This window comes from Takifugu rubripes, chromosome 8 (assembly GCF_901000725.2).
Source record: "Takifugu rubripes chromosome 8, fTakRub1.2, whole genome shotgun sequence".
Classification (NCBI taxonomy): Eukaryota; Metazoa; Chordata; class Actinopteri; order Tetraodontiformes; family Tetraodontidae; genus Takifugu; species Takifugu rubripes.
In genome coordinates, this window is record NC_042292.1 from 3,087,404 (window position 1) to 3,100,749 (window position 13,346).

General features: G+C 43.9%; 1 protein-coding gene across 2 annotated transcripts in view; it reads right to left on the reverse strand.

The window, feature by feature from the left end:
• LOC101068376 (interleukin-1 receptor accessory protein-like 1) overlaps window positions 1-13,346 on the reverse strand; it is a 197,424-nt gene that overhangs the window by 22,529 nt on the left and 161,549 nt on the right. For both annotated transcript variants that reach the window (XM_029840707.1, XM_029840706.1), the window contains exon 7: window positions 3,236-3,368. In XM_029840707.1, the coding sequence (XP_029696567.1) occupies window positions 3,236-3,368 (133 nt within the window). The remainder of the gene's footprint in view (window positions 1-3,235; window positions 3,369-13,346) is intronic.

A 13,346-nucleotide genomic window follows, 5' to 3' on the forward strand; every position in this document is an offset into this window, starting at 1 on the left:
GGGGCTGGTGATTTTTGGGTTTGGTGGCCCTTCCTGACCTTGCGGAGGTTCATTTCCACTGTTAATAGATGGTTGGTCCAAGTCTGCTGCCAACCAAGATGAATCACTGATGACTTTAAAAAGTACAGTTATGATTCATTCTTACATAATCTCTTCAAAGTTAGCAGAGCTCTCCCCGTCTCCACATCCTCTGCAGCAACATCAGATGTGCCCCCTCGGGGTACAAGCAGCTTTAGTTAGACATCAGTGATCTAGTTTGTCGAAACGGCGTCAAAGTGACACCTGAACTCTTGAACTGCACCACGTTGTCATGCTTTGCTTTATTTCTAAAGGCTGTAAAAACCGCCTGACTTGGTAAAATGCAGCTTGCTGCCTGCTCTTTTGTGCAGTGCATTCTGGGAAGTGCAAAACTTGTGTTTTGAAAAAAGAAAGAAAAAAAAAAACGGCTCATTTTTGCAGAAATTGTTTTCTCATATACATTTTCTCATTCTGACTTCTCAAAGGACGTAAGAATTCTGGAGCCCAGATAACTCTCAGTAAAAAGTAAGAACTGTATTTGACTGTTGCTCCGGCCGTGACCGAGATGAAAACGTCAGGAGAGAGGCTACGCTGGGAATTCAGTGCATAGGTGCACGTCCAAAGGTTAGCCAGTAGGTCACACAAGAGAAAAAGATAAATCAGCAGGCTGAGGGGTTAAAACCACCTCATCGTCTGGAGAACGTGACGCCAGTGAGGCGCAGCACTTAAAGTAAAGGAAGACTAAAATGATGTAAGACAAAGACCAGACACCAGACTCCATCAGCGCAGATGCACTTATCATGGAATGGGAAAAACAGTAGAAGTTCCTCCTGGTGAGGACTGGGAAACGCCACGCTGGGTCCTGCCCGAAGGTGCGCTGTTCGTTTGTCTCCAGAATCAACTGGCAGACCCGCTGTCGTCTGTTTGAGACGCACATGTGCTTAATCTGTTCTGTTTCCTGGTTCCCATCTGTATGCTAAGCTAGCATGCTCCAGGTGCTGCACCTTCATATCATTCCCCAGACATTAAATACTGATCTGCTCATCTGGGTAAGAATAAATATGCCACGTTCCCAAAACGTCTTATTTATGGAAACAAAACCTGCACAGTTAGCGAGACACAGCCATCCTCCAGTCATGCAAAATGTGCTCGTTAAAGCTGTAAATCACGAATGATTGAACTTGATATGATTGGAGTGTTTGTTTTTGCGGAGTCAGGCTGTAAAATAAGACATGTTTTGTTGCAGTGTTAACACAGTAGAAACATTGCAGAAAATGCCCTGATTTCCCATGAAAATGACTGGAAGCCGAGTTAATTAGAGGTAGGAAATGAAATTTAACACTTGAGCAGTTGCTCAAAGGATGCTGCATGCCTGTGCCCCAGGGAGCCAAACTTCTTCTGATTCCGAACCTCAGCAGCACGGTCTTACTGTGGCGGTACCCCAGAGACAGGTGCAGTCTTGCTCTGTAGCAGTAAAAGTTTGATATCTCCCCAGTATCCTGGCGGTGAAACGCTGTGCCAAAAGCTACATTTTGTGTATAACAGGAGGCCCCTTCGGGGTATTCTCCTGTGTGATTAATTTCCATTTCAAAGCTATGAGGCACATGAAATGATGTCAGGCAATGGGGAAATGAAGTGGCCGCACTCACATGGGAACCAAAAAAGTAAATAAATTCATTTTATAAAGCAGGAAAAGAAAGTCGAGCCCACACCAACGGTGAGCATCCCTGCATGCTCACAAGCCTCTACTAATGCCACAACTACTACAATATGACATCAGGACCTCAAAATGCACGTACACTCCGCTGTTTTCTTATCTTCATTCATCCATTTACTTTTTCAGAAATAAATAAAAAAGCCTCCTGTAGGCTCTAATTGGCCGGGTGTCCCTCACATGGAGGAGCAGGGCTGAGAGCTGGCCTGAGTGTGGTAGAAGTCTAATGGAGACATCTCCAAATGCCAGGTCACCGGCTGTACGGCTAACCCCCCTCCCAGCCTTGTCACGCTGCTTACGGTTAACCTTTGGAGAGTCGGCATTTGTCGACGACAGGGATTTTTCTGGTGCTGCATCGGGGAACTGTCAGAGGATCTCCATCTGAATGTGCGCATGTAATTACAGACCCCCGATAGCCAGCCTGGTGTGTTTTTCGACTCTCAATGATCACTATTATTGTGTTTGAGTTTTTCTTTCTTTTTTGGATGATCAATAATAAAGAATAAAGAATAGGACAATAATAATAAAGAATAGGACAAAGGCAGAAAAAGATCTAAGAAAATGGCCTCCTCCAGCAAGAGGACGCATGTGGGAAGCTTCAATGGCAAAATGATGTCTAGATGTTGGCTGTAGACGAGGCTGGAACGTTAAATATTACATAACACGCCCACCAATTTTGTGCATTGTAAATGTTCGGTGGGGGATATAGGAACTGCCGGTGATCCAGACAAGGTCAGCGAGTTTTCACATTAGTTTTCTTCACTTTTCGTCCATTATGATCACAAAGGAACCCAATCTCAAATATCCCCGACACTCTGAGCCGAAAGAGAAGCTGTAAAACAATTTGCAGGAACACGAAAAAAGGGTTTTCCGAATGTGGCAGGTTCCACCATCTCTGTAAAACATGCCAACATGCTGCAAAAGCAGAAAAAAGCAGTTTTTAACCGGCTGGCACTGCTCTGCCCGTCAACCGCGGATGTAAACAGGCCTTTTTCCCACTGAGTGCTGGGAGCCAAAATATAAAATGGAGGTCATCCAAATGGAAATGGAGGTTAACATGAACATGCAATTGGTGGTTTCCATTTGCTCTGATTCCACGACTATTATTAGCTGCGCTCATTCCTGTGCAGAGAAATCATTGATCCCCGATGGAGCGACGCCTGAACGGTGTGCAGGTATAACTCATGATAAAAAAATGCATAACTTTCTCCATTATTAAACCACTACATAAAACATGCATGGATTACATTTAAATGGTAGCTTGGTAGTAAAAGGCTCCCATTATTATTCTTCATGTTGATGTTGAGCAGTCACACGGTTGTGGTAATTGGCTTGAAATGGCTGTTCAGTTGTTCATCTCAGGGTCCTTTTTATTGAGCACCTCATGAATTAGTTATAATAAGCTATTACAGCGCTGGCATCAATTTTGTTTGTTTCAGCACCACCAGACCCTCAAATGTGACACCAATAGATGTGCGAGGCCCACAACATGTGAAGTCTTACTTGATCTCAGTCTCCTGAACCCGCTCCTCGTCCAAATCCTCGATGAACTTGTCGCCCTTCATCCAGTAGATTAGCGGACTGACGTCTCCACTGTACCCGAAGGCGGCGCTGCACGTCAGGTTGACGGGACTTCCTGTCGGGGGGGGGCAAGGAGACAAGATGTGAGGCGTCTGCTGTTTTAACATTTGATGAGAGGGATGTGACGTTAAGGACAAGGTAGAATGTTGGCAGAAATGCTTAAGGACATCTGGATCCAGTGTTTATTTCTGGTGATTATGAAATTTGAAGAACACATCACACGAGTCAGCCATGAGCCAACGTTCCTGGGCCCTCTGACCCACGAACGCATCAATACTTGGGGAAAAAAATATTCTTTTGTTGTCAGTTTCATGCCAAGCTACTTCACCATCAAAATGAACAACATATTAGTAGTGATGGGACGAGCGACACTGTGCCGAGAGCTCAAGAGTGAAACCCCGTATCGGTGCGTGTATCGCTTTAAGAAAGAATCACGTGACCGATACAGGAATTGTATCGTTTGGATGTGTGTTTATAAGGAAACAAACTGTATCGACATGTCGTGGGTTTGTTGGATGGAGTTTTGCAGTTGCGTAATTATGGATCGTTCTAAGAAGTTTTCCCCAGTGTGGAATAATTTTGATCTTGTGACTCCAAACAAGGGAAATCTTTTTACTTTGGGCATCGTTTACTGTTGTATACAATTTTTAACGGTGGCGCATTATCAGTTTATCAAGTGAATGACCTGTGATACATATGATAGTCAAGTCAAGAGCCTTACAGTTGCTTTATTCATTTTATAGGGTGTCTATTTTATTTAACAAGTGAATGCAATGTGCCACCTTAGTTTTTACTCTGTTCTAGTAAGAGGTTTGAATTGTTTGTCACTTTCTATGTTATTGGAGGTGAAGTGTCGGCTCTGCTCCACAGAGCTCTCTTACATCAATAAGAGCACTTCATCAATGCTGAGGCATTATAGAGCTCGGCATGGCAATGAAGAATTGGCAGATACTCGTGACAGAACCAGAAAACATCTGCATCAACTTGCACTTAAAACTGTCTGCTCACCATCGTCATCTGCACCTGTGTGAAAGAGTATTTTCTAAGGCTGGGGAGCTGGTGTCTAAGAGGAGAAATCGCCTTGGAGCAAAGACACTACAAAAACTTTTGTTCCTCAATAAAAGTTCATAAACTAGTCACTTTTTTGTATTATTTCATATGATTTAACAGTTAAGTTAACAAAGAATGTGTGTACATAAGTAAAAAATTGTAACTCTGAATTGTAACTCAAATTTGCTATATTTTACATACCAACTCAGTTTAGCAAACAAGGAATTCCTTTACCTGCAATCATTTTATAACTACTGCAGGGGTCACTAGTGGGTGACCAACACAGTATCAATACAGTGCCGACACAGTTTGTGTAGTGTGTCAATACACTCCTTGAGGTATCATCGTCCCATCACTAGTGGATACTCATCAAACACTTCATCACTATGCTTTAAGTCAGTACACTTATTCTTTTTTGCCATTTTTAAGCCATCAAATTCTCCTGAACACCCTCCTTGATTCCATCAGTTCCTTCAACAGTCTCTCATCCTCCACCAGTACATTCTCCAAACAATCTCTCCCTTGAACCCAATTTTAGAGCCAAGTCCAACCCAACAATTCCTCTATTAGAGGTCTTAATAGGAAACAATGTTCATGTCAGAATGCTGCTCTCACAAGAGGAAAAACACTACTTTTACTGTACACAGAATAAACAATTTTGGGTCCTTTAATTGTCTGAAAATGCTGTAAAAACATCTAAAAGTGCAGTCAGGTGAAGCATTTGAAAGTCATTCAGGATTTAAGGACACACACAAGTGGGACTGCAGATGAAGAGACCACTGCTAAAGAACTAAATGGATGTACCAGCAATTATTAAAATTACTTAAATAAGATTTTGTTTGTCAAAGATGCTTTAAGAGTGAACCTGTAAGGAGACAGTCTGACTGACAGAATTAAAGTGGATGAAAACCATGAAAAATGCAATCTGTTCCTTCCATTTGACAATATTAGCACTTGGAAGTTTTGCAGTTGGCAGCGAGCCAACGGAATGAGCAAAATGTTGGCTGTGTTTTAGCGAAACCTTCTTCTGGGTCACTTTTGGTCTCCGGAAATACCAAAATATGCAAAAGTGCTCTTTAAACTAAACCAAAACCAAACATTTGGATAGATACCACAGCATTTGCAAAGTGGGTGCATAAAATGAGAGCGTTACAATGACTGGGATGATGTTTCGCTGGACTTTCTGCAGGGTTCTGACAGTATTATGGGATGTGGAGCTGGACAGATCAACTCCTCTGCCAACAGACAATCATCATACGGCTGACGATGGTTCCGTTGTAACAATAGTACAGGTCACAATACTTTTATTCTGAGAATTATTTTCAATGTCTATAGTCATGGTCACATTGTTAATGGTTGAATTTACTTTTATAGACTGCTAATTAAACTCACAAAAATTTTCCCAGTAAAACTCTGTTTTCAAGTTGTTGACCTTAGACAACTGGGTTGACTTTCAAAAACTGAACAAAATGTCTGGGAGGGGAAAAAAAATGAGCGAAAAAACATGTTCACAGCAACAACACAACATGAAATGTCAGTGTTGTATTTGGGGGTCATGTCTTTCTTCTAGAAGGCCGTTTGATTCACAAATAGGCCTGCGCTGATAAGAACCAACCATCAACAGGAAAAAGTGCAGAGAAAACAGGAAAAAAAAACCCTCGTATCAGCAGGAGCTCTTCTCACATTCTAACTGGAGACAGATAAATCCATTTTAAGCCCTGTTTTCTTACTTTCTCATGGATTAGAGACATCTCAGTCTTATCACACACATTCTGCCGCCGACGGCACACTTGCGAATGTGTGGCCTGTGCTGGGACAGGCTCACCATGGGGGAAAATAAAAGAACCATATCATCAAAAGCCCGAGAATGACTCTGATTCTTATGGGGGAAAGAAGCAACCCGTGATCATGGGGGCTCCACTGGTTGTGTGCCGTCCAGGAAGGCAAAAAAAAATAAAAAGAAGGTGATTCTGCAGCACTTCATTAGCACTCCTTGCTCGTTCATTGGGCCTTTGGCAAAGGCTCAGAAGTCTGTGAGATTGGAGATAACTGTGGCGTATAATTGGGTACTTTCAGGTTCAAAGATAATAAGGATTTATTTTTTATTTTTTACTAAGGCCTGCTCTAATTTGCCCCTCTAGTGCCATCTCAGATGATGACAGAAATGTTAACTGGTTAAAAAAAAAAAGGGTCATAGTTGAAGGCTGGTTTTGTATCTGTCCAAAGCTCGATAATGGGGTCGGGGACACATGCCTTGCTGTGCTTTCAAGATCCACCAGGGGGCTCTGTGGCGCTGCAGAGCAGGTGGGCAGGTGCGCAACAGGAGCACGTGAAGCAACCAAAAAGGAAACAAAAACATACCATTTGACAGGTGCAGGCAACGGTAAAAAGAAACAAGCGTCCTTGTGTGTCATTTTTGATGTCAGGAGGTTTCACCCACAGAACCAGAGCAGCGTGTTGCGTTGTATCTCTGTCAGTTGCAATGCTGGGCTGACAGCAACGCTGACTCCAGAGGGCTCCCACTGATGCCTGGTGTTCCATTAAACACAACATGATCATTTGGGCTAAGAAAAGCAAAAGGTCATGTAGAATTCAGCTACAGAGATTTTGCACACTGGTATTGGTCACAAAGAGTGACGAAGCTATTATTAACTCCTCTCATCTCTGCAGCATTGCTGTATTAGCATTGGGAGGAAGTTCCCTCAGTCCCAATGCTATGAAAACCCCGAATGTCTTCACTGAAGGAAAGACAGGACTGGGACTCGGGGGTCAACCTCTGCATGTGACAGAGGAGGCGGTAACGTGAGTGGAAGAGGTCAAATGTGCCGGTCGGCGTGGGCGAGTGGGGAAACAATAGAAACAGTGCGGGGACAGAGAGAGAGAGAGACAGAACTACACAAGAAAACAAGCGCATTTTCATAGCAAACTGATGGACAAACCACATTGTCAGTGGAACTTGGCAGAACTGAAATGTTTGCAGCACAAGATTTGGCAAGTCACATCTCTACAATGCAGCAGATTTCTTTTTCAAATCACAAATTTATGCATCTTCCATTAAATTAAGGGCTTGATACTTCAGAGGAGAGGTTATAATTTTAATTTTAGGAGGGCCATCCGTAGCATTAACAGCAATCAGCTTGTTAAATTAGTTTTCCTTTAGATGTTCTTGCGTAGCTCACAATTATTGCCCATCCAGGCTGCCGTCCACCGTGACACACAGGTGTTCAAGGTTCTTTGCCAAGTTTGGAAGATGGATTGGAAGATAAAATGACTTCTAAAAGGACAAATGTGCTCTTTTCTTTTGCCATGCACATATGTTGGCCATCTCAAAGCCAAAGCAATACCAGAGCTGCATTAGTGGAAACTTTTTCATCCCTTTTCTACCAGCTGAAACAAAATTTGCCTACTCTCTAGTCAGTGCTTTAATGCACCAGTCCGGGCTCTAAATTAAAGGAGACTGTTCTGAAGCTTTGCAGCTTGCAATCAATGACATCGGATGTCTGATCTGGACCGAGAAGGATGGGAATTAAATCAGTGGCTAATGTGATTTGTTGATGCTGAAAGGGGGTTTCCCAGACTTGGTAGGTCATCTGGGCAGCGTGGAGCAATTCCTGAAAACAGTTAATTTACAAGTAATCTGCAGGAGAATGAGAATTCTCTGTTCCATCACCCAGACAGCGAAGGGGCACTGCGGTGCAGGATCTGCCATCTCCCCCTCTAAAGAATGTGTAAGTTGAACTTAACAAACGGGCTGACGTACCCATTTAAGGGGGTTGGGCAAAATGGTCACTATCCCTAACTGATAGAGTGAAACCATATTATTGTTGTCAAACCAACAAAGAGATGTTAGTACTATTATAGCTATGGTTGCTCCTAATCTTGAATGAACAAGACACAGTTGGATTCGCTGATCAGATGTTACATCATCATAACATTATAAGTTAAATATTAGAGTAAAAACTTCCATCACACTGCTCATTTACAGGAAGTCTGGGCTAATGGGGCTTTGGTGCAGGAGTGGAGAGACTCAAGCAGGCTCAGCACCAAGCCCTGGGAAAGACAATCCCCGAGCAGCAGCATGCAGTTTAGCTGGTAATGGAGGGTAGAGGAACCGGAGAAAATGAAAATGTGGTCGGAAGGGAAGCAGATGGAATAAATACACAACGGAATGAAAAGAGCCCGGCGGCATGCTTCTTGAGGCCTTGCTGGTCACCTCTCAAGCGTTTCTTCACCCTCCAACAGTTCCATTTCCTTGCCGAGGCTCCCTGTGGTTAGATGCACAGCCTGGGCCCACTTTTCAGCAAATTCCTCACCATTGTCTGGACAATCTGGAGTGGTTCTCCAGACATCATAAATGCTTGGGACCTTTCTTCCAGTGTTCTACATAGCTGCAAATTTAGTCTGGCGCTCTATTAGACAGTCACCACGCAGGCAGGGTGCTTTCTCACCAGAATACTCTGCGGGATGGTTTCACTGCTGAGGAACAAGCATGAAGAAGATTAAAAAAAAAGAAAAACACCAAATGTATTTGTCTTGTGGGTAAAAACAAACAGGATTCATCATCCTCGGACCTATATAAAGCGTCAGCACCTCATCACTGCCTTTCTATATCTGCTAGACCGCTTTGCATTGGGGTTTTTTCCCCCAATGGCACCATGGTCGACACCACTGCCTCTCTGGTTCACTGGACAGGCCATTTGCATTGACACCGTAATCATACCACACCAGGGTTCGCTTGCAAGTGAACCATAGCCTGTGTTTTCAGGCAGACCGGAGATCAGTTGACCTTTCAGCCCTGGCCAAACGAGCGGACTATTCCAGGAAACACCCTGGTCTGTTCAAACGGGAACAAACAAGCTTGCTTATTTGATATATTTGTTATCCTCAGTTGTATATGGCATCATAAACATGCAGTACCAGGAAGGATGAAGATGAGCTTACACACGACAGTTTGCTTGCACATCCATCACTTGAGACCACAGAGACGTCTGCTGTGCATTTCTTCCTTCACGTTTCCGCTCTTTTTCTTGGTACTAATGGATCCAATTGGAATAAAAAATGCAAGCAAATGATTGTTTGTGAAAGCATAATTTACGCTGCCAGACAGATTTGTGGCACCTATAAACAACTGAACATGCTAAAATGCCTGCTGATGCTCAGTTATGGCACAAAGCTCCTCCCAATAAAGGACAACTGCAGAAGATGAACATTCCACCAGCACTGGAACTATATCCTAGTTTTCAAAATGGCCTCTCTTTGAACCCAGACAGGATGTTAGTTTGAGTATCCTTTCTACCAACAAATGGAAGTGTTTGTTCTGTAAAACCCTGACAGAAAAGCGTTTGAAACTATACCTGTACTGTATGGCCACATGTCCGAAGCTTTGAAAAACATTTACTGGATGTACCCGCCCACCACAGCTTTGCCTCAAGACCCATCAGTGAGTCGAATCTAGTCCCTCGATGGTCAAACTCTCCAACCCGGATGAAGGTGGCGTACTGTGCTCGGTGGGCGAGCAGCATGAGTGACAGAAAGTGTTGCGAGTGTTGAGTGAAGGAGAGCTGCTGTAGCTGGACCTTCTCCGTGGGAGTTCAGGTAATGGAAACAGGACACTGCAGAGCGGCTGAGACTGTTAGCTACTATTTTCCCCCAGCACCTGAGCAGTTTTTCCATGTAGGCCATCAGTACCTGTGTGAGCCGCATGAGTAAGGAACTCGAGAAAACTTAAGCAGAGCAAGAGCGTGAAATGAATAGGAGGAGTGTGTCCAGAGCGGGAGGGCGAAGGAAGGGGGGAGGTGATGCCGGTGGCGGGAGGTTAGAAATCATTCCATCATGTTTGTCAAGAGGGAGGAGAGATAAGTGGAGAAATGGAATGGGATGTTACCCTGATGATGATGATGATGATGATGCTCCAGTCTTTCAGATGCAGATCACACATCATCTCAAGCGACCCACTTTTTCAAACCAAGAGTGATGGAAATCTACTCTAACAATAACTGCCACATGTTGACACACGTGCAGGTGTTATGTTTCTCATGACCAAGGCGCTGCCCAATATTTTTCAGACTGATTATTCTCAGCAGCTCATTTTCAACTGGTTTCGACATGATTGAAATGTTATTGTCACATCTGGCCATTTATCTTTCAGCTGTTTCAAGTGGGTTAAGACCAGGTTTCGATCAAACTTAGAAAAATATATGTGTAATTGTGGACCTCACACTCCCCCCCCCGCCCCGCCGGCAATCACTTTTAGTTCAAAATATTCTGTAATTACTTCCCTGCAAACTGTTTATGACTGTTTATTGAGCCATTCATTTTCCAGTGTAATAATGCTAACTGGGAAAATAAAAATCTCTTGTTCAGTCCTCTTCCTCCATTCTCTCCTCTGCCTTCTACATCACCGCCCCCCCTCCTTTTCTCTGTCCCTGCCTCGCAGTGTTTCTCACTGGAGATTTGCGCATAAACAGGTTCTTCATAATGAGCAGCAGAAGAGGACAGAGATGAACAATAGGACAGTGTGAGATAAAAAGGTGCCCAGAGGAAACACGCACACACGCTGCAGGACGGATGCTGAGGGAAAGGTTAGAGCTCTGGTGAGAGCAGGCATCACCGACACATTGTCCCGCTGCGTCCATCCTGTCCATCATGTTCACCTGCACACACGCAGCGTGAGCTCAAACCCGCATGTCAGAGCGTGGAGCAGCGCTTCACATCAGTCTACACCGCCAACATTTACGTACTCTACATGAACCTTACGTGTCTTGATTTAAGTATAATGAATACATCGTCACACTGATGTTTCTTTTGTTCTTAAGAACTGAATTGTGTGGGTCAGTGCATCACAATAAGGTGCCTTTTTACTTAATAAAATTCTCAGGCTAAGAGAGCGAGAGCAATAGCATCCATGTTAGCATGCCTAAAGACTGTCACTCTAAATTTGAGCATGAAAACGACAGCGGTGAACAGCCCTACGTGCATCTGTGAGGCTAAATTACCATGTGATTGACACTAAATATCTGGAGACATCAAAAGGTCACCGTGATGGGAAATATCTGCCGTGAAAAGATGACGAGGGGCACCCTTGGGGAGAGGTGGTGAGTGCAGACGGGATTGGCTGAACGAAGCATTTGCAATACGGAGGATTTAATGTTGTAAGGGTCAGGAAGGTCGGCGAGCTGTGTTTGTTGAATGGCAGAGCGCCACCAGAATGGAAACAGCCCTGAGAGCAGTTACCTATGCAGGAAATACCCTTTGAGACAACATCTCCGGTGAGCCGATGAATGGAGGAATCATATTTAATCATCAGAGAGAATTCATGGCGGAGCCTCTGACTATTTCTCTCAGCTTGGACTTCAGATAATTAAACCAATTTACTTATTCTGTCCGTCTCTCTGCACTGGATTTTGCCTACTAAGCTTTCTGGTGCTGTAGGAATAAATACTCAGGTAGATTAATAAAGTAATTAGTTGTGATCTTTTTTTCTTTATTTAACAATTTTGAGAGCATGACTCAGCCTTAATGTGGTGTAATCTTGTTTCATAAGATATTAGAATTGTGGCTTGGTTCACGGCGTGCTGAACCCTGCCGCTACGTTTAATTTAAACTTCAGCCTTATCGCGGCCGAGCATCTCTCTAATCCAAGGCTGCTTCCTCTCTGATCCTCTTCGCTGGAGAATACACAAACCAGGCTGCAGGAGCTGTGAATCGGCACCGTCCTGGTGCTTCGGAAGTTGCTCCGTTGCTTTATTATCCCCCACTCTTCTCCTCGGAAAGGTGACATTTGTCAAACTGCTCGCATGGCGTCACAGCAGTTTGGGACCTACTGCACTTTATGGTCCCAGTTTACAGTAGGTGTGCGCTGAATTTAAACTCAGATAAAGAGGCGCGCGTCTTAGAGCCGCCGGGCACTTTGCCATCCACTTAATTAAAAACAATACAATAAATTACAACGAGGAACAGAGTGCAGGACGGGTAAGTTATGGCCCTATGCAGGAAAACATATGAGCGTGGAGGGGAGCGGGGGAATGGTGTGTGCATAAATTTGAGATTGAAAGTGCTGATCAGCCCCTTACACAGTGGTCCCTGAATGCAGCAGAGCGACTGACAACAATCCCCGTTTTGTATAAATCTGTAAGCAGCACCGGAATGCTAATTTGAAGTTTAATAGAATGGATGTTGTTTGCTCATGCGTGTTAACCTTTCACAGACACTCCAATAACAACAGAAAAAATAAACCCAGGAATACGTGCTAACATTATTCACACTCAGCAAAAACCCTTAATCACCATTTGCCGCTACTGGGTTTCATCATCGAATGAGGCCAACGATCAGCTGTTGTAATCTCTAAACCAGTCGGTGCTTTAGTAGATTAGCAGATCCGCTCTTTGACAACCGACTTCTATGCTGTACAGAAGTTTATCAGCTTCCAAACTCCACCATGGGATTTGAGCTCGGTGGGAACCAAAAAGTACAGTGTTGTGGTCTGCAGTAATCTGAAACGATGATCTGCAGCTTTGTAAAAGATGACAGACAAGTAAGCCTCCGATGTGTCTGAAATGTCTTATTTGCAAGGATTATTAAGCATGCAAAGCTTTTGCGGTAATTAGTGCCATCCTCAGAGATGTTAGAGAACCCTGAGTGCGATTCACTGACTATACGGAGCTTTGGGAATAAAACGCAGTATTTCGGTGACAAAAGACTGAAGACAGTAGTGGGCAGGGTGTTTAAAGGTCAGGGTGTGCTCCATGAAGAATACGCTTTACTGCACCCAGTCCCATGGAAAGGAGTCCTAGTGGGCACTCTGCAAGGACACAACAGGGGGCGCGTCGCAGCGACTTGGACTCATCCTTGAATCCCCTGATATCACATTTGCTACTAAGAACCTAAAAACCACCTAAATGTAGACATTTACACAAGTGCATAAAACCTGAGCATCTCTCGGTGGTCGGAGTGATTTCATTAGCTCGTCATTTGTCCAACCTAA